General features: G+C 43.4%; 1 protein-coding gene across 4 annotated transcripts in view; it reads right to left on the bottom strand.

Moving 5' to 3' along the window:
* Positions 1–22,536, bottom strand: part of sv2ca (synaptic vesicle glycoprotein 2Ca) — a 187,346-nt gene that overhangs the window by 52,646 nt on the left and 112,164 nt on the right. For all 4 annotated transcript variants that reach the window (XM_059644807.1, XM_059644804.1, XM_059644805.1 and 1 more), the window contains exon 5: positions 19,895–20,046. In XM_059644807.1, coding sequence (XP_059500790.1) covers positions 19,895–20,046 — 152 coding nt within the window. The remainder of the gene's footprint in view (positions 1–19,894; positions 20,047–22,536) is intronic.

Below are 22,536 nucleotides of genomic sequence, written 5' to 3'. Positions count from 1 at the left end.
CAAGTGCTCATCTAAGTAGTTCTTAGATATCTTGAACGGTTTCTGCCTCTACCATTCTTTTCGACACTGAATTCCAGATATCCACAACCCTCTGGTTGAAAAGAAATCATCAATTTCTCTCTAAGCCTCCTGATCCTTACCTTAAAACCGTGTTCCTGGTTATTGACTCCTCTCCTAAGGTGAAACTGTTCTCCTTATCTACCCTATCTATGCTCCTCAGAGTTTTGGACATTTTAATCAGATCCCCATCTCAGCCTTGTCTGCTCGAAGGTAAAGAACTACAGCCCATCTAGTGTCTCATCATTGTTCCAGCCCAGGCAACACTCCATTGAATCTCTTCTACACCCTCTCTTGTGTATTCACTCTGCTACAACTGGAGACCAGAACTGCACACAGTACTCCAGCTGTGACCTAGTTAACCTTTTGGCACTTTGTGGCACTGTCTCAGCTGCAGCATAATAGTATGGCTGTGAGGAAGGTCATCCAGAGCCCTTGCTACTACAGATTTACAGGTGGAGACAGGAAGGGGGTAAGGTCCGCACATGTCACTCTTCTGCCTAAGTAAACATCCCGCCAACCATCCCCAAATTCGTCGTGGGACCGGCACAAGCTTCTACCCTTGATGGATCTTGAACGTAAACCCTAGGTGCTCAGAGATAAGAGTGCTAACCACTAGCAATGCGACAGCATAACAATTGTTAATGATTCTAATTTTCCAGCAATTTCTGTTTTTGTTCACAATTCTGGTGTCTTTAGCATTTCTCCAGTACAGTAATAACTTACTGTTAATGGGAGCTATGTTCCTGAAGAAAGTTTCAGATGGTGAAATTATGAACAGCGACAAGTTTATAATAGGAGTCAAGTCAAATGGTTCTAATCATCCAAAGTTTTCATATCAAAACACACAGTAAAGGATATGGCACTGAAAATGATGTTTTAATTGATCATAACACTTTCGACTGTAGAAAGAGTGTGATAAACTCTGAAATATATAAAATCTATCTCATTTTCCCTTATTAGAAAGCTGTCCAGCTGAATGTTTGGGCGGGAAGGTGGTGAGGGTTTATTTCAAGGTGGAGGTGGAGAAAGTGGATGAAGTGACCCTTGATCTTGATGTAGCAGTAGATAAGAAAGGTTTCTGACTGCTTCATCTTTTTACTTTGAATTTTGTGAAGTTATTTCTAAGGCGCAGTCGCAGTGTCAATCACTCTGCAAAAAGCAGATTTTTTTTCCACATTTGTATCAGAATCTGTCCACATATTTTCAACTCTTCAGGTATTTCCAGGAGGTCTGTTGTTACCTTAGCTGTAAATTGAGCTCCTCCAGTCTGTTCTCCTCCTCCTTACATTCATGTGATGGCAGGGGTTCCACCAATTCTCCTGTAGAGTTCTACATGATGCCATTTGCAGACAAATTTTCAAATCCCTCCCCTCAGTTACTTCGGTATTAACTTCAGGAAACCCTGAGAAATCATTTGTTGCCTCAGGCCATGCTGTTTCCCATAGTCATTGATGGTTGGTACTCTAATTGTCCACCTAAATGTAAGGGTATTGGATTCCTTCCAGCGATTGTGGACTCTGATTGGAAAGTTTGGTTCTATGAGGTTAGGAACGTGAGTGAAATGTTTACAGGGACAGTTAGTTTTGAAAGTCTCAATGGCCGCTTGTCCATTGGGTTAAGTGAAGCTGCACTTGGGGTTAAAAACATGATTTAACACCAGATGGCTCTCTCTGAGAATGGGCAGATGTCGAGGGTCATAAGTTCTTTGTCCTTATATAACCCCAGACTTAATGCAGAAAGCAATTCCCGAACCAGTTAACAAACAGTGCCGCTGTTTCCAAAAACCTGGTTCACAAGGCTTACAATTTCCCTTTAAAGGCATGAGGGTTTTCAGATTGATAAACCAACAATTTTTTGCACTTAAAACCAGTGATATCAGCACACAGTAGGCGTGTTAGCCTGTCCTTTGCTGCTTTAAAACTAGCTACTGTCCTTTCAACCTCAGACATGTAAATCTTATGTGCATTTTCTTCTAGAGCAGACCAGTTTCACCTGAGTTATGGACCTGTTCTGGCTGGTACTTTTTGACCAAATTTTTAATAATGATTGCAACTTGCAAATAGCAAAGATGCAAAATGTAAGACTTTTGATTACAAGCACCTCTGTGTAACAGTTTATTTGATGGGACCTGCTATTACTGGAAATCAATAGTTTTGAAAGGTATTAAAATCAATTAACTTGCAACTTCTTTTGTATTTACTCCTTCTGCCCTTCCCCAAAAGCTCAGTTCTATTTCCAAATGGCCTGAAAGTACAATAGGGAGGCAACTTGCAGTCATGATGTGATTTACAATGCGCAACATCTCCATCTGCTGGAAGGAAGAACATCCTGTACAAAAATTACTGCCTCGAGGCATTATATTAGCAACTGGACTGTTAAAAGGTCTCCCAGATCAGCATGGTCCCAGGGTTAATCGTCAGCTCATGCTGCAGTAGTTGATTTTTGTTGGAATTGGAGTCAATGTGTTGCAAATATCCTCAGAAAGGCTGGAGCTGGGGTGGGAAATGAACAATCAATATTTTAGTCGCCCTTTGCTATCCCCTGTTAAAAGGTACAAGTTCATGCGTTTCTGGAAAGGATTGGAGTTGGCTGCAAATGATTCCTCTCATGTGACAATAACTACCATCAGGCCTCACACACGAAGGGCAGAATTTCATCAGAGGCACTTGTTTTGTTTGCACTCAGAAGTAACAAATATTGTTTTCATTTCACAGCATGGGCACTGGCCATGATGGCTGTGACGGAGGCAGCTAGGAAGTGGTCAAACCTGCTGTCAAGTGATTGCAGTTTATCTCCAGACAGCTGCAAAAATACTCCCAGGCCAGATATACAGACTGTGCAGGTAGGGAGCTGGTCAGCTGGTCAGCTGGGGGCAAACATTTCTGATTTGGGAGGACATTGCCTGAAAGCTGAGCCACCTTCTCTCTTTGCATATCTCAATCTGCCCCATTATTCTCCTTCTAATAATTCTACGTCATCTCCTGAGGAACCCCCGTCACTCCCACCTCCATCATCCTACCATCCAATCATTTCTAAGACCTCTCATCACTCCACTGGCTGTCCTTCAGTTCAATCACCTCAGTTCCTTGCTTCTATTAACTGTCCAGGTCCATTAACATTCCCCTTCTCCCCTCTCATTTTCTTTGAATTCATCAAAGACAACCATTCACCTATAATCTCAATGAACAACTTCTGCTGATGCAAGCCACCTTCAGTCCATCATAGATCAGATACAGAGATTTCTTCATTCAAAACAAACTTATTTTTTACGTTCTGGGTTGATTTGGAAGAGATGAGGCTTGTTCATGGGATACAAATAGAAGGAAAAAAGGTTTTCCCCTCTGGATACCATGAGTGCTGAACAATTGCTAGAGCACCACTGACCTAATGCCCCCATTGAGGGGTCAAGAATTTGGCTCCCCGCCTGATTAAGTCACGATTATTCCCATTCCCAGTGGTCCCAGTAAATTCCGTTGGAAAACTATCACATTGAGAAAGCCAAGGAGTATAAAGCTGATTTATGATGAATGTGAAAACCTTACAGAAAGCAACAGACAAAAACATTTAGGATTTTTCTTCTCTCCAGCTTGTTTTTCTTTATATTTTTCATTGTATAAATATCAAAGATGAAAAGATTGCATGCAAACTTCCTTATTGGGACTATAATTAGACTGTCATTAGGGTATGACATTTTGTCAAAGCTTGTTGCTACATGGGATGACCTACAGAGAGAAACTGTTCATCTGGAGAGAACATTGACATTTATTGATGCTCCATTATCACACAGACATCTGTTGGCCAAGTATGGAATGGTATTGTGCTGTCAGGCTATTGGTAAACCACAAAAGCAAAGCGACTGCTTCTTGTGTTCTCTGTATAAAGAAAAATGGAAGACACATTGATCATACAGCGAGGGGAGTGAGAAAATATACACAGGGGTCTACAAAATGACCGATACTTTAACTCTAAATCAACTGGGATGTAGCATGTGTGAACAGCAATATCCTTCCGATCAGCTTATCTATGAATCTATGCAATGCTTTGATCCAAATCTTCCTCCGTCTCATGGTTGTTAAACAAAATTGCAACATTGCATTGAATGTGAATAGTGTAAGAAGGTCAGGTAGAAAAAAAAAGCACCGCTGAGCACTTTTCTATCCTTAAAACACTTCCCGTTCCTTGTGTCTTTCTCAGTCCCCCAACCCCCATACTCCAGTCTCCATGTCTCTCTCACTAACCTCCAAGCCCCTAGTTTCCATCTCTCTCTCCCCCCACCTCCCAAACCCTCATCATCCAGTCTCCAACTCTATTTGTCTCATCCCAAAGCCAAGCACCTATCCACGAGTCTCCATCACTCACGCCTCAATACCCCAGCTCTTTCTCTCTGTTCTTCAGCCTCAATTTTCCAGTTTCCATCCCTCTACAGGTGGAGGGACAGGTACTGTTGGAGAGGGGAGGAGGTTGCAGAAGGACTTAGATAAGCTAGGAGAGTGAACAAAGAAGTGGCAGATGAAATATAATGTGGGAAAGTGTGAGGTTATTAGCTTTGATAGGAAGAACAAGGGTGTAGACTATTTCCTAAATGGGAAGAGTCTTCGGATATCTGAAGCAAAAAGGGACTTTGGAGTTCTAGTTCAGGATTCTCTTCAGGTTAGCATGCAGATTCAGTTAGAAGTTGGAAAGGCAAATGCAATGTTCACATTCATTTTGAGAGGACTAGAATATAAGAGCAGGGATGTACTGCTGAGGCTGTGTGAGGCTCTAGTCAGACTGCACTTGGAATATTGTGCACAGTTTTGAGCCTTGTATCTGAGGACAGATATTCTGGCCTTGGATGGGTTCCAGTGAGATTTGCAAGAATTATCCTGGATATGACAAGCTTGTCATATGAGGAGCAGTTGAGGACTCTGGGCCTGTACTCAGTGGAATCTAAAAGAATTCGGAGGGATCTTACTAATTCTTACAAAATATTGAGAGGCTTGTATAGAGTGGGCATGGAGAAGATGTTTCTATTTGCAGGAGAGACTGAGAACTGAGCGCACAGCCTCAGAGTGAAGGGACCAACCTTTAAAACTGAGATAATGAGGAATTTCTTCAGCCAGAGGGTGGTGAATCATTGCTACAGAAGACTGTAGAGATCAAGTCATTGAGGTCTTTAAGACAAAGATAGATAGGTTCTTGATTATAAAGGAGTAGCGGGCTAGACAGAGAAGGTAGGAGAAGGGTTACAGAGAGAAGCCAAGGGTGGAGAAACATATCAGCCATGATGAAATGGCAGAGCAGATTCAGTGGGTTAATTGGCCTAATTCTGCTCTGTTATCTTACATTCTTATATAATTTGGCTGGCAAGCTCCTCTGGTTGCAATGAGTTGCAAAACCATGCAAGCATCAGTCAAAACGGGTGCCATATGTGTGGAATAGGTAGTAAATGACGTGAGTTTTGAATAATACAGCGACAAATTTCACCAGGCTTCATGGAGAGACACCCTCTGTGAAACTTGATGAAATTGACACAACCAAAAATATTGTGAGATTCAGCCCAACAGTTTGGCCAGGTGTCCAAAGTGCTTTAGTACAATTGATTCAGGTGAAATTGCATTCTTATCTTTCACTTTTTAAATGATTGCCTCAGTAAGAAGAAAAAAATGCTGGAAAGGCACAGCAGGCAACAATTATCTGACCCAGGGTGAGAATGCCATAAGGAATCCTAAAATGTTCCCAGGATTGAAAGATCATAGCTATGAAGGAATAGTTGGAAAATTGAGATTAGCACTTAGAAGGTTAAGTAGAGAACTCACAATGCCAAAAGATTTTAAGATAAATTTAGGTTAAACCGTAAGCTCTGGTTTTCACTGAATTATGTGTCATGAGCAAGAATTATTGTTAGGAGATGTGAAGGGGAATCTGAAATATTGTTATCGCATTAACAGATAAACAAGCAAGGAATGGCTTTTGCAGGAAAGATTAAAGGAGGACACTGATCTAATATTTAAAAAGGAAAAATGTAACAATGGTTCAAGAAATGACAGAGAAATAGGACTGAACAGCTCCAGTCAAAGAATTGATTAACAGGATCTATCAATACTATCAAACCACTATTCTGCTTTCTTAGCAGAAATGAAGAACAGAGTAGCACTCATCAACCATATTAAGCAGCAACTGTTCACAAACAAATATTGTCATTGGCTGTAATTCGCTTCAAGAGTTCTGGCATCATGAAAGGTGTTACGTAAACAAAGCACTGCCTTCCATTTTCACAATTTAAACAATGTGGCCCTTTTGAAGGTTCTTACACTTTCTAAAATAAAATTGAACGTCATGCCTTCTGGACTGAGTCTCAAACAAATACAAACCCAACAATGTAACAACCAAAGATAATGGGAACTGCAGATGCTGGAGAATCCAAGATAATAAAATGTGAGGCTGGATGAACACAGCAGGCCAAGCAGCATCTCAGGAGCACAAAAGCTGACGTTTCGGGCCTAGACCCTTCATCAGAGAGGGGGATGGGGAGAGGGAACTGGAATAAATAGGGAGAGAGGGGGAGGCGGACCGAAGATGGAGAGTAAAGAAGATAGGTAGAGAGGAGAGTATAGGTGGGGAAGTAGGGAGGGGATAGGTCAGTTCAGGGAAGACGGACAGGTCAAGGAGGTGGGATGAGGTTAGTAGGTAGATGGGGGTGTGGCTTGGGGTGGGAGGAAGGGATGGGTGAGAGGAAGAACCGGTTAGGGAGGCAGAGACAGGTTGAACTGGTTTTGGGATGCAGTGGGTGGGGGGGAAGAGCTGGGCTGGTTGTGTGGTGCAGTGGGGGGAGGGGACGAACTGGGCTGGTTTACGGATGCAGTTGGGGAAGGGGAGATTTTGAAACTGGTGAAGTCCACATTGATACCATTAGGCTGCAGGGTTCCCAGGCGGACCATGAGTTGCTGTTCCTGCAACCTTCGGGTGGCATCATTGTGGCACTGCAGGAGGCCCATGGTGGACATGTCATCTAAAGAATGGGAGGGGGAGTGGAAATGGTTTGCGACTGGGGGGTGCAGTTGTTTGTTGCGAACTGAGCGGAGGTGTTCTGCAAAGCGGTCTCCAAGCCTCCGCTTGGTTTCCCCAATGTAGAGGATGGAAAAATGTCTTGGGTGGTGGGGTCGGATTGTAAATGGCGGAAGTGTCGGAGGATGATGCGTCATTTTTCCATCCCCACGCCTGTCTGCTTTCCGGAGAGACCACTCTCTCCGTGACTCCCTTGTTCGCTCCACACTGCCCTCCAACCCCACCACACCCGGCACCTTCCCCTGCAACCGCAGGAAATGCTAGACTTGCCCCCACACCTCCTCCCTCACCCCTATCCCAGGCCCCAAGATGACATTCCACATTAAGCAGAGGTTCACCTGCACATCTGCCAATGTGGTATACTGCATCCACTGTACCCGGTGTGGCTTCCTCTACATTGGGGAAACCAAGCGGAGGCTTGGAGACCGCTTTGCAGAACACCTCCGCTCAGTTCGCAACAAACAACTGCACCTCCCAGTCGCAAACCATTTCCACTCCCCCTCCCATTCTTTAGATGACATGTCCATCATGGGCCTCCTGCAGTGCCACAATGATGCCACCCGAAGGTTGCAGGAACAGCAACTCTAGTTCCGCCTGAAAACCCTGCAGCCTAATGGTATCAATGTGGACTTCACCAGTTTCAAAATCTCCCCTTCCCCAACTGCATCCCTAAACCAGCCCAGTTCGTCCCCTCCCCCCACTGCACCACACAACCAGCCCAGCTCTTCCCCCCCACCCACTGCATCCCAAAACCAGTCCAACCTGTCTCTGCCTCCCTAACCGGTTCTTCCTCTCACCCATCCCTTCCTCCCACCCCAAGCCGCACCCCCGTCTACCTACTAACCTCATCCCACCTCCTTGACCCGTCCGTCTTCCCTGGACTGACCTATCCCCTCCCTACCTCCCCACCTATACTCTCTCCACCTATCTTCTTTACTCTCCATCTTCGGTCCGCCTCCCCCTCTCACCATATTTATTCCAGTTCCCTCTCCCCATCCCCCTCTCTGATGAAGGGTCTAGGCCCGAAACGTCAGCTAATGTAACAACCAAATCTGTCTCCAACCCACACGTGTCTTGCCCTGTCTTTGTTGTAGCTGCAATAAGTTCCTGGACCACTCTCTCTCCAGCAGCACTGGAGACCTTTTACGGACTGTAGCATGTCAAGAAGAAAGCTCGCCACTATCAACTAGAGGGCAACTTTGGATGGGCAAAATACCCCAATCCTGAGCGATGCACAGACGCAATAACAAAATAAAGTTCTGGTCTCCTCCAGAACACTTCTTGGCTCCTTTAAGCCATCAACAGGTGTACTTCCTAATTAATGGTGATAATATGAAGACATTTAAAAGAATACATTTGTATATCCATTCATAGCCACAATCCTGTTAAATTATTTCTGTTGGGCCTAGACAGGTTGCTGCTCAGAGACTCTCGGTTGGCAGTGGTGAGACAATGACTGTGCAGTGTTTTGGTCTCCGTACCAAAGTAAGGATGTACATGATTCTATACATCGGACATGGGATTATAATAGTGTAACTTGATTAGTTCCTGGGATGTAATGTTATCGAGTGATCAGAGACTGAAGTAACTGGGTCTATACTCTGGAGTTCAGAAGAATGACTTCATTGAAATATACAAGATACAGAAGGGGCTTGTTAGAGGTTGATTCCCTTGGCTGTATAACCTCTCCACAGATGCTGCCAGGCCTGCTGAGTTTTTCCAGCAATTTCTGTTTTTGGCTTTGAAAACATAGGGTCACAATTTCAGAATAAGGAGATGATCATTTAGGACAGAGATGAGGAGAAATTCCTTCACTCAAAGTGTTTTGAATCTTTGGAATTCTGTATCTAGAGGACTGAACTTGTACCATCATGGGCTATATTTAAAACTGAGGGAGACAAATTCTTAGTCTCTTTTTGATTCAGTGAACTGGAGAATGGGTAGGAATAATGATGTCGAAACCAATGAGCAGCCTTGATTGCATTGAATGATGGAGCAGGCTTGACTGGATGTTTGGCTTATATTTACTTTTTATGTCTTTGTGCCCTTGCCAGGGACCAACATGAAATCAGCCCATACACCGCAAATAACTAGAGCAACAGCTTCATATAACAATTGTGAATTTTCCATTTGTCTTTTCAGAATGTAGTAAAGCAGTCACAATATTTTTTTTAAAAAACAAAGAAAAGGTAAGCAACTTGTGTTAGTGGCTTGGATGCAAAAACAAGTTGCAAGTAACAGTCAGAACCCAAAGCTTTCTCTTTTCTTCATTTCCAAAGTTCTGTATTCTTTTTCCATCCTGGTTATGTTTTGTCTTTTAACCTTTGACTGTTTTAGGTCGTCGAAGACCTTTTCACTTGGTTACTCCCCATTTGTGTATTTGCTCTGCAACCTGACAAATGTTTTTCTCTGACACCTTTGAGACTGTGCTCCCAATGAGGTGGAAAAGACAATTGGGCAGAAGCCATTGTTATTATGCGCAAAGGAATTGAAAGGTTCTACCAGAATATTATTAACAGCAATAGAAATCATGCAAAGCCTATTTTTAAAAAAATCACTTAACTGAATTACCAAATAGGATGTTTGGTTAAACCTTGACATCGCACATAAAACAAAAATTAACTATGTTTAACAATTTTGTAGATGGTCTAATTACTTTCACTTGTTTGGACTCATTCTGAAGAATATTTTGTTAGGCTGTTGCATAATTACTTAACGTGATTGTTTTATTCACATCTATTTTTATGCATTTAATGTTGCATTGCTGACAATGTAAATTTCCATAATAAAATAATTTCATGCTTTGATCTGCATATCAACCAGAAACTGAGTGGTGAAAATTTTGATGACAGCACTAAGGACAACAGGAATAGAATGAGTTAGCGCAATGTATCACATTACAGGGCCTTTCAAAACTATTCTTGAAAGTGGGCAAAACTGGAATTGTGGACAACTGAATGGGTCAGTTCAGCATGCGTCAAGAGGAAATCATACTGGATAAGATCAAATATAAATGAAGGCCAGGCCAGGCAAGCACAATGCATTTCATCTTGTGAACTACATTTATAAACCATTTGCGTCTTATGACAACTGGTGGATCTCTCGGTCACGTTTACCCTCAGTGCACACTCCTACATGACCTGATATCAATTTCACTACTTGCCATAGCTGGGTGGGATCACGACCTCTCGTGTTGCTATACCTGTGCGATTACCAAAACAAGCTCTCATGCCTGGTGTATAAAATGTGAGGCTGGATGAACACAGCAGGCCAAGCAGCATCTCAGGAGCACAAAAGCTGACGTTTCGGGCCTAGACCCTTCATCAGAGAGGGGGATGGGGGGAGGGAACTGGAATAAATAGGGAGAGAGGGGGAGGCGGACCGAAGATGGAGAGTAAAGAAGATAGGTGGAGAGGGTGTAGGTGGGGAGGTAGGGAGGGGATAGGTCAGTCCAGGGAAGACGGACAGGTCAAGGAGGTGGGATGAGGTTAGTAGGTAGCTGGGGGTGCGGCTTGGGGTGGGAGGAAGGGATGGGTGAGAGGAAGAACCGGTTAGGGAGGCAGAGACAGGTTGGACTGGTTTTGGGATGCAGTGGGTGGGGGGGAAGAGCTGGGCTGGTTGTGTGGTGCAGTGGGGGGAGGGGATGAACTGGGCTGGTTTAGGGATGCAGTGGGGGAAGGGGAGATTTTGAAACTGGTGAAGTCCACATTGATACCATATGGCTGCAGGGTTCCCAGGCGGAATATGAGTTGCTGTTCCTGCAACCTTCGGGTGGCATCATTGTGGCAGTGCAGGAGGCCCATGATGGACATGTCATCAAGAGAATGGGAGGGGGAGTGGAAATGGTTTGCGACTGGGAGGTGCAGTTGTTTGTTGCGAACTGAGCGGAGGTGTTCTGCAAAGCGGTCCCCAAGCCTCCGCTTGGTTTCCCCAATGTAGAGAAAGCCGCACCGGGTACAGTGGATGCAGTATACCACATTGGCAGATGTGCAGGTGAATCTCCATCCCCATCCCCATCCCCACCCCTGTCTGCTTTCCGGAGAGACCACTCTCTCCGTGACTCCCTTGTTCGCTCCACACTGCCCTCCAACCCCACCACACCCGGCACCTTCCCCTGCAACCGCAGGAAATGCTACACTTGTCCCCACACCTCCTCCCTCACCCCCATCCCAGGCCCCAAGATGACATTCCACATTAAGCAGAGATTCACCTGCACATCTGCCAATGTGGTATACTGCATCCACTGTACCCGGTGCGGCTTTCTCTACATTGGGGAAACCAAGCGGAGGCTTGGGGACCGCTTTGCAGAACACCTCCGCTCAGTTCGCAACAAACAACTGCACCTCCCAGTCGCAAACCATTTCCACTCCCCCTCCCATTCTCTTGATGACATGTCCATCATGGGCCTCCTGCACTGCCACAATGATGCCACCCGAAGGTTGCAGGAACAGCAACTCATATTCCGCCTGGGAACCCTGCAGCCATATGGTATCAATGTGGACTTCACCAGTTTCAAAATCTCCCCTTCCCCCACTGCATCCCTAAACCAGCCCAGTTCATCCCCTCCCCCCACTGCACCACACAACCAGCCCAGCTCTTCCCCCCCACCCACTGCATCCCAAAACCAGTCCAACCTGTCTCTGCCTCCCTAACCGGTTCTTCCTCTCACCCATCCCTTCCTCCCACCCCAAGCCGCACCCCCAGCTACCTACTAACCTCATCCCACCTCCTTGACCTGTCCGTCTTCCCTGGACTGACCTATCCCCTCCCTACCTCCCCACCTACACCCTCTCCACCTATCTTCTTTACTCTCCATCTTCGGTCCGCCTCCCCCTCTCTCCCTATTTATTCCAGTTCCCTCCCCCCATCCCCCTCTCTGATGAAGGGTCTAGGCCCGAAACGTCAGCTTTTGTGCTCCTGAGATGCTGCTTGGCCTGCTGTGTTCATCCAGCCTCACATTTTATTATCTTGGAATCTCCAGCATCTGCAGTTCCCATTATCTCTCATGTCTGGTGTGTTGATCATTGTGCCCTGCGTTACGAATTATTTTTAAAAAGCCAACTATTAGCCACTAACTGGGGATCCTGACTGGAAGTGCTAAATGTGTAGACCAGCAATTGTGAACTTTTTCAGTATAAAAGCAAACTCCAATGAGACAAATAATTCCACAGCACACCCACTTTTTTCAGCTCAATTGATTGCTCATAGATGTTATATTTACTTGAATTTGCCATGGCTATGATCTTACTAGAGAGATTTGCAACATAGTACATAGAGCAAGCAAAAGAAGGATCAAATGCATTCATGTTCCACATTATCTATGTACAAAATTTTATGGCATACTTGGACAGTTCTTATGGCACACTGGTTGAAAGTGTAAACATTGAATGAGGGAAAATTCTTTTCAATGGATGAGGAGTCAATCAAATCTAATGATTTATACTCAAACATTGACAATGTTCTGTTGTCAGTCTCAGTAGGGTGTATGGCAATTTTAGAAAAGAGCGCTGACAAAGAAAACAAAATTCAAATACTTTGTTTTAAAGTTTTATCATGTGTCCTAAGCACAAATGGTAAACTCATTGATAAATGTCTATAAATTATGAATCTAATCCTAACTGAATTGGATATATAGAGACTGGGTGCAGGCATCATCCCAGTTCCAGTAGACTTGTATTGGTCCTGATGCACAAACTGAGGGTTGGCCTACGGACACTCCATCTTGTTTATCTACCCCGGACACAAAATAAAATTTTAAGTAGTGAAAAGAGGTGACAGCCATAATTAAAATTATTTGAAAAAGTTCAGTAGCACCGGAGTGCATCCAAGTGTTTTGAACATATCGGAAATGGATAAAACTGAATCAAAAAAGTTGAGAGATAATGGGAACTGCAGATGCTGGAGAATGCCAAGATAATAAAATTTGAGGCTGGATGAACACAGCAGGCCAAGCAGCATCTCAGGAGCACAAAAACTGACGTTTCGGGCGTAGACCCTTCATCAGAGAGGGGGATGGGGAGAGGGAACTGGAATAAATAGGGAGAGAGGGGGAGGCGGACCGAAGATGGAGACTAAAGAAGATAGGTGGAGAGAGTATAGGTGGGGAGGTAGGGAGGGGATAGGTCAGTCCAGGGAAGACGGACAGGTCAAGGAGGTGGGATGAGGTTAGTAGGTAGATGGGGGTGCGGCTTGGGGTGGGAGGAAGGGATGGGTGAGAGGAAGAACCGGTTAGGGAGGCAGAGACAGGTTGAACTGGTTTTGGGATGCAGTGGGTGGGGGGGAAGAGCTGGGCTGGTTGTGTGGTGCAGTGGGGGGAGGGGACGAACCGGGCTGGTTTAGGGATGCAGTAGGGGAAGGGGAGATTTTGAAACTGGTGAAGTCCACATTGATACCATTAGGCTGCAGGGTTCCCAGGCGGAATATGAGTTGCTGTTCCTGCAACCTTCGGGTGGCATCATTGTGGCAGCGCAGGAGGCCACAATGATGCCACCCGAAGGTTGCAGGAACAGCAACTCATATTCCGCCTGGGAACCCTGCAGCCTATGGTATCAATGTGGACTTCACCAGTTTCAAAATCTCCCCTTCCCCTACTGCATGCCTAAACCAGCCCAGTTCGTCCCCTCCCCCCACCGCACCACACAACCAGCCCAGCTCTTCCCCCCCCACCCACTGCATCCCAAAACCAGTTCAACCTGTCTCTGCCTCCCTAACCGGTTCTTCCTCTCACCCATCCCTTCCTCCCACCCCAAGCCACACCCCCATCTACCTACTAACCTCATCCCACCTCCTTGACCTGTCCGTCTTCCCTGGACTGACCTATCCCCTCCCTACCTCCCCACCTATACTCTCTCCACCTATCTTCTTTAGTCTCCATCTTCGGTCCGCCTCCTCCTCTCTCCCTATTTGTTCCAGTTCCCTCTCCCCATCCCCCTCTCTGATGAAGGGTCTACGCCCGAAACGTCAGCTTTTGTGCTCCTGAGATGCTGCTTGGCCTGCTGTGTTCATCCAGTCTCACATTTTATTATCTCAAAAAAGTTGAAGTTATCATTCGAATGCTAGTTTATTATTCCTCAGTGTTTCTTGCGGCTGGTGTAGTGAAATGAGTAGGAGGCATATGATTATGCATGAACTTGTCAAAATATCAACTTGTAAAAAAAATTGTAAGGAAGATAAATACAAAATTATGGAAAGGAAAAGCAAAACTTCAGGTCATTTTTTCAAAGAACATAGCTGAAATATGATAAAAGTCTGGTAAGGAGAGCATAGAATGCAATAAATTGTAAAAGTACTTGAAGTATTTCCAATAATAAAACAAAAATGATTTGTTTATACATATGTTCTTTCTTATAATGTCTTTACTATAGAAAAGAAAACCTCCAGGTGTGTTACAGGAGATTATCAAATAAACATTTCCACCAAATGACAGAGAGATATCCAAAGAGGGCAGGAAATGTTTGGTTAAATAGAGAGGTTTTAAGGAGCATCTTAAAGCAGGACAGACAAGTGGAGAAGTGGGAAAGTTTAGAGAGTAAATTCCATAGTGCCAGGTCCTGTCAGCTGAAGGCACAATCATCAATGGTGAGCCAATTAAAATTGAGATGTTAAGGAGGCCAGAGTTAGAGAATTCTGAGATTTCAAAGAGTTGTAGGGTATGAAGGGTATAACCACAGAGTGATTGAAAATGAAAATGGGAATCTAAAAGTTGAGGCTTTTTGGAATCAGCCAGAAAGCACATAATGAGTGAAAGTCTTTTGCCAAGAGTTAAGATAAGAACAATAGTTTTGATGAGCTCAAAATTTTTTGGATGGGTTAGTGTGCAAGACAGGAGACCAGCCAGGAAAGCACTTCATTAGCTGAGTCAAGAGGTAACAAAGCATGAAGGTTTCAGCAGTCGATGAGTTGAGTCATGTGCAGAATCAAGTTTCTTTATGGAGCTGGAAGTAGGCAATCCCAGTGATGATGTGAATAGTGGGTCAAAAGTTCATCTCAAAATCTAATAGGACAAGATGGTTGCAAACATTCTGGTTCAACCTCAGACAACTTCAGGGAGTCAACATTGATAATCTCTTAGGGCTGAATCTTTTGTATCATCTTCATTATGTTTCATGGAGGGTTTGACTCTTGTGAGGCCAAGAGAGCTTTCTTGCATGATTGTCCCATTATGTAACTCATTAACATGGGTGTCCATAGATGTCCATGGATGTGGGGTGCATGTGGTTTCTGCTTATGGGGCACACTCTGAGGAGGGGTCCCAGCACGCAAGACAGAATTCCGGAGGAGCAAGTGGTAAACTGAAGTCAGCAGGTTCCCACTCGGACTTTCACAGTGGGAATTTTCAGAATTGAGTTTGTATCTGGTGGACAGGGAGGCAAGATATTAATGAGGCAGAACCAGGTAGTAATGAGGCTGCTGGTGAACATTAATCCCTACCAATAAGCCACTTGCAACTGACTAGTCAGAATCATGTCTCAACATCTGGGACTTGGTTGGCAAAATACGACATGTTAGATTCAATGTTGAGAAAAACTTCACTCTACAACTCACTCAATTCTCCCAAATTTCTTGTCATAGTCCACACGGCTCAGGGCCTGGGTAGATTCTGTCTCTAATCTCTCTTCAATAATAGAATATTCTTTCCTATCAAAAAATACTGTATACTGCTGGGTGTTGAGCATTCTCTTTGTGTATTGATTCGAACTGACTGATCACTGGTCTTTCTATTCAATTCTCAAGTCCACGTGCTCATCACAACTCCTATATTTCTTTCACCAGAAAGGGGAACAGGATGTGAGGATGTGCATGTTGTACCGACAAAGATCCGAAAGCCCTTCATTGAACTGGCTTGGCTGAGAATCAGCAAATGTCATTACTAATCGAGATAATCAGCTTCAATGATAAATTGCACCATGGCTTAAAGCTTCCACCGTGTGCTTGACAAGGCAGCTAGGTGCAGGTGGGACTATGAGGCGACAAACATCTACATGCACAGTTAGGTTATATAACAAAGCCCACAGGCAATTTTACTGTAAAAAAGGTCACAAAGGAAATGAATTAATACTGATTTGTTTAACAAAAAGAGCCTCTGACCAACATAACGAAGTATAATTCAGATGTAAAATAACACAAGAGCAACAGCATGTGGATAATCAATTATGACACAGTTCCTGCTAAATGGAAAAAATGCCTTCAAAGAAATTGGATTATACACTGGGTTAAGAGTATGATCGTTTCACCTCCAGACATGGTTTCAAATACAGCACAGACGGCAGGAATGAAGAGTGCTTTCTGAAGATTCCTAAGTGCAGGCAGTCATTTTCAATCTGGATCTTCTCAAGCCACAGAACAAAGCTAACATTGAGTTCCACACTGCTAGCAAAATAAATGCCTTTGCCTTTTAGAGGCTGTATTATTCTATCAAATACGTAAAAATCCTTCTTAAATTTGATTAGACTATTGTTGTCTAATACTTTGTTTCTCAATACAAAACATATTTCAGATCATCACCAAATATATTGTGGAAACACAGAACTTAGTATGAATTGATAATACAACCTCACTTTCAGATGGATAATAAAGTGTGAAGCTGGATGAACACAGCAGGCCAAGCAGCATCTCAGGAGCACAAAAGCTGACGTTTCGGGCCTAGACCTTTCATTGGGTCTAGGCCCGAAACATCAGCTTTTGTGCTCCTGAGATGCTGCTTGGCCTGCTGTGTTCATCCAGCTTCACACTTTGTTATCTTGGATTCTCCAGCACCTGCAGTTCCCATTATCTCTGACTCACTTTCAGATGGAGTTCTGTATACTGAACCTCTGATTGTAAGTTACCACGACCAGCACCAGTGATAATGGGACCTGCAGATGCTGTAGAATCCAAAATAACAAAGTGTAGAGCTGGATGAACACAGCAGGCCAAGCAGCATCTCAGGAGCACAAAAGCTGACGTTTCGGGCCTAGACCCTTCATCAGAGAGGGTCTGATGGATATAAACAGGAGTGTCAGAGGTTCTGTCCAGTCTGAGAGCTGGCTAGGCCCAAAAGGGTCTCGGCCTGAAGCGTCAGCTTTTGTGCTCCTGAGATGCTGCTTGGCGTGCTGTGTTCATGACCAGCACCAGTCTGTTTGTACTGCATCCTTTACTTTTGTACCACCCTCAAACCATATCCACCCGACTCTAACCTCCACAGGACTCAGGTGTAGTTTTTCTTGAATGGCTTTAAGGAGAATGGGAAAAAATGCATCAATAAGTAGAAACATAACTTTTTAAAGTTTATCCCTCCCTCCCACTCATTTCAGTTTCCATTTCAAGCAGGTGGGATTCTGGGAGGAAGATTAGGCTGATGGTAAGAATCTACTTGGCATCATAATGACCATCTATTTCTCATTCCTGTACAAGCATACATCACTTAGTATAAAAAGTGTGCTTTCATCAATGGGAGACATGATGTGGAGGTGCTAGTATTGGACTGGGATTGACAAGGTCAGAAATCTCACAACACCAGGTTGTAGTCCAAAAGGTTGATGCTAAATTGATTGCCGTAATTGCATAGAATTTAGCATCATAATGTTAACATTCATTTAACTCTGAGTTTAATTCTTCCAAAGAACTTCCCTTCTTGTTTCATTCTATTGTTCATGGTTTTCTGCCCACACAAGGTATCAGAGCCCAGTGAAAGTCCACAGTAATTGCCACCAACTCAAAACGAATAGTGCACTCAAGAAATACCTCTTATCATAATCCATAGCCACAAGAGAGAAAAATTAGATGAGGCTAGAAATTAAGCTTAGGGATCGGGATACAAAATTTATCTATACCCATTCTTAGTGATGCAGGCAACACAAACTTCACATTGCCCGCTGATATGTTTTTCTTTCACATATTATGGGGGTTGCTTGCAAAAGTAGCTTCTTCGCCCATCCCTAATTGTGGCTTGAACTGAGTTATTAGTCAACCACATTTTTATGGCCTGGAATCACATGTAGGCCAGATTAGGTAAGGATAGCAGACTTCCTTCCCTAAGGGATGTTAGTAATTTCTGAATTGTAGCACACAGCTGCCTTAACCTACCTCTACATTCCTTTACAGGGTCTTTGTATCCTCCATGTTGTGTTATATCTGATAGCTAGTATGCATTATACCATAGCAAGATATGCTTTTGATATTGTCACTGTATCAGGGCATCTGGCTTGATGGTATAAAAGTCTCCGTCTCCATTTTTTACTGTAGTGAGACATGGGGATGGTTTTGTGCTTCAGTTTGCCCAGTACTTGTCCAGATATGTATGTAGATACTAGGAGCTGTAGTAAAAGGCTATTGAATCTTTTAGTGATAATGGGAACTGCAGATGCTGGAGAATCCAAGATAACAAAGTGTGGAGCTGGATGAACACGGCAGGCCAAGCAGCATCTCAAGAGCACAAAAGCTGACGTTCCGGGCCTAGACCCTTCATCAGAGCAATCCCTCTGATGAAGAGTCTAGGCCCGAAACGTCAGCTTTTGTGCTCCTGAGATGCTGCTTGGCCTGCTGTGTTCATCCAGCTCCACACTTTGTTATCTTGAATCTTTTAGTGCTTTGTTACCCACATTTTGTTCTAATGTTATGGGAGCAAACATAGGTAAATGCCTCATCGGATAAAACTACATTGTTAAAGGTAAAAAGGAACACAACACTACATCTTCAGCAGATTGTGAGGGAAGAACAGATGAGACGACTGCTGAACCATCAGGTTCAGTCATAGAACTGGTACAGAAACAGAAATTACTGGAGAAAGTCAGCTGGTCTGGCAGCCTCTGTGGAGAGAAAGCAGAGTCAATGTTTCGAGTCTGGTGACCCTTCTTCAGAACTAGCAGTAATGAGGAAAATTGGTATATATGCTAAAGACGGTTAAAATGACTCCATGAAAGGCCAGTGTCCCATTAATGAATCAACGTTTATTTACATTCTTTGCTCCCTTGGAGCCAGCTCTCAGACTGGACAGAACCTCTGACACTCCTATTTATATCCATCAGCCAGGACTCCCTGATTGGACCAGATTCATAGCCCCAGTCAGGGAGCTCATATTCTATGAGATCCACCTGGCTGACCTCGTAATAATTGTTACAATAGTGGGTGGGGTTAAGGGAGTAAGCGATACATAGAGACAGAGCTCAGAGGGAGTGAAAGACCATTAAGCAGGCAAAGGAATGGATAATGATAAACCCAGGAGAAAGAAAAGCTGCCAATGGGGACCTTAAGTAGGCGAAAATGGGTTGCTGTGCTGCAGGCAGTCTGTGTGATGACAGGGCCTAGAGTACTAGTGGTGGGTACAAGATACAGTCCTATCTCCATGGTTTACCATGGATTCAGTCATTACCATTATCCATCCCTTTGTCAGCCTAATTGTCTTTCTCTCCCTGTAGGCTCCATCTCCATCCATCACTTACTTCTTAACCCATCCCACCCCCTCACATACTCTAGCTCTGATAAAGGGTCAGCAGACCTGAAAGTTTTGACTCTGTCTATCCATAGATGCTGCCAGACCTGTTGGGTTTCTCAAGCATTTTCCATTTTTGTTCCAAACTTTCGGCATCTGCAGTTCTTTATTTTATTTTAGTACAACAGATGCAATCAAACTCAAAATAATGAGTAAATCCAACTTTCTCAAATGTTCCATCTTTTCATCACACAGGTCTGAGTCTTCCCTCTGGCAGTCATTGTCTAAGAGAGTCATCTTCTGCCTGGTGTCAGACCATGACCCAACATATATCAGAGCACTAGTGATGATCAGCCTTTATGTGTATTGTTTTCTTACCATAATGAGGAATAATGGCCCAAGCCATGGCAGATGCATAGATCCCTCCAATCATCCAGAACATGCAGAGCCAACTCAGGTGTTCACCACGCTTCTCCCGGGCCAAGACTTCAGCAAAATAGGAAAACACAACTGGAACTGCTCCTCCAATCCTGGGTAAAGAAGAGAAAATAATAACTTTACTTAGCTGTGATCTCTGAGCTTTGTTGTCTCTTCTCATGTGAGTATCAAGTGACAGCAGGACTAACGGGCTTTCGGGTGAGATATATTATAAAACCGCACACTGCACAGACTGAGCAAAATTCTTCTAATGAGCAATGAATCTTTATCTCCATTATCACCAAATAGATCAACACAATGTTCACCAGGTAAATATAGTGTTGTATCTTCTTAATTGTGAAATTTCATTAAAGAGTGGAAAAAGCTAAGTTTTCAGGTTAAAATACTGCATTATTAAATATTTTACAGAATATTCCAATAGCCAATAAGTGATTTTGAGCTTTTTGATCCTGGGGAATTCAGTAATAAAATGGGTTCAAAACATTTTGATCCGAACAAACAAAATAAATAATTTGGGCAAAATTTATAGAATTTACAAAACTCCTTGGAGTTTTTGGGTGCTGACACTTGATGGGATGGGGGGAGGGTGAGGCAATGGTGGGGGGTGGCGTGGCGGTGGCCTGTGAAATCGCTGACAAGATTATCTTGCCCTAGGAAATTAATTGAAAATTACCCAATAACCTGCCATAATTAGCTTCTCAGCATGGACATGCGGCCTTAGTGCATAAATATTCATACCACTTCTCATTATGATGTAACCATTCTGATGATTTTTGAGGATCCTTCTTGAAGTCAAGCCAGTGGCTGGTCACTGCTTGCATTTTCTTCAGAGTGAATCCTTTCTTCCTCATATGCACCAGTTTCTTTCACTAGCTTAGAATTTATTTGCTCCAACACAATTATTTGATGAGTTTGCAAATCTTCTGACTTTCAGTCAGAAAACAGTTTTTGAAGGGGAAGGCATTTTTGTTCATCATCTGCCAAACACAGTCTGTTTTGTGTGGCCAGGTCTTAAACTAACACACATCTTGGCAAGTTCTTATCGCTGCCTCATCCCATGAGCTATCTTACAAGGTGAGGAAGAAATGCATTTCCGTGATGAAAAATTGAGCCTAAGGCTCCAACTGTGTATAACATATCTGAACATAAGAGTGTGCTGACCTATATACTGTAAATAGGATTAGTCATAAGTTTTGGTGTAAAATAATTGGGGTCAGCTTATGTACCATGATCCACAGCAACCAGAATAGGATGCAGCACTTCAAGAGTGATCGTATCAACGTCATCATATCTTGCGTAGATGAACTCCCTGGAAAGTATGCTTTACCTGTGTGATTTAACACAATCCCAAGATTATCAAGGTTTGTCAGTTTTTCAATACAGAAGGGCTGTTATTTTCCTCTGGGAACCTGCACAGCTCCTTGGGTATAGTCTTCATGTTTATTTGAATGAGTTGCAGGCCTAAACGCAATGGGACTAAAAGCCAGGAGCCGCAGACTGCCAATTTGAGGGGTCAGTGAGGGGGCACCTCATTAGTACTGGTCTCAAGGGCGGCTGAGTCATTATTGCAATGGAAACAACAACAACTGCCAGCCATTGGCCGAGGCCAACATTAGTGACCACATTAATGTTCCTTTTAGCTCCCTGTGGATTCTTAAATGTATTAAGATCTAATTTAGGAACAAGCTCATGTTTTCATTTAATTTAATGTCAAAGTATCTTTTCTAATTGTATTTAACACAGAAAAGCAAAAAGAAGAAAAGATTCATGCATCAAGAATTGAAAGTTGGCAGATTTTCAATATTTTTACACTTTGACTTAAATTTTACACATTTTCCACATTGCATTCTTGCTGTTTTAAATTCAGTACGTCGCACAATTAATTGTGATTTAACTTTCTCTATTGCAGAACATCAAAGTTCATTCTGGAATTCTGTCTTTTCCCAACTTCCTTTCCGTTTATTATCTGTAGGCTTTCCAAGTCCACACTTCATGTCAATTATTATGTTGGTCTGATTTACCTTTCATTCTCTCCTACACAATCCCATTTCTCAAGTGCACTAGGTATTTGTCTTCATTTTCAGCTAGCCGTGAAACAGAGACTAATGAGGGAACAGTATCATAAACACAGTAGTAAAGTTGGGGATTTCATACAAATAGGAAATCAGTACAAAGGGGAGGGGTATGTGTTGCGTTTTTTTCCTTTCGTTTTATCTCCAGTTAAGTGCTTTTTCTCTAAGTTCGGATAGCATTGTTACTAATTTACTGAAGTAAAACAATAACTTAATAAGTACCTAATCAAGTTAATAAAAACATGATGTTAGACAGACATGGCAGGTTAAGTAGTATGCTATAACTGTAACATACAGATGTTTTATAGAAAGCATTATGATCCTGGACAATCAGGTCTTTGGTTTGATATATCCTGGGTATGATATGTCTCTGGTCGATAGCTTGACCCATTTTGCCGAAGAGTTCATGTTTTGAAATTTGAGTTTCAGACATTGCAGGCCATCAGGTGGGAGGAGAGTTACCTGGACACTTTGTTCCTGGAGGCAATTACACTACTTCGGTTACATTTA

The sequence above is a fragment of the Stegostoma tigrinum genome, chromosome 3, assembly GCF_030684315.1.
Source record: "Stegostoma tigrinum isolate sSteTig4 chromosome 3, sSteTig4.hap1, whole genome shotgun sequence".
NCBI classification, from domain to species: Eukaryota; Metazoa; Chordata; class Chondrichthyes; order Orectolobiformes; family Stegostomatidae; genus Stegostoma; species Stegostoma tigrinum.
Note: the sequence above shows the minus strand (reverse complement) of the source record. Positions and strands in the feature narration are given on the sequence as shown.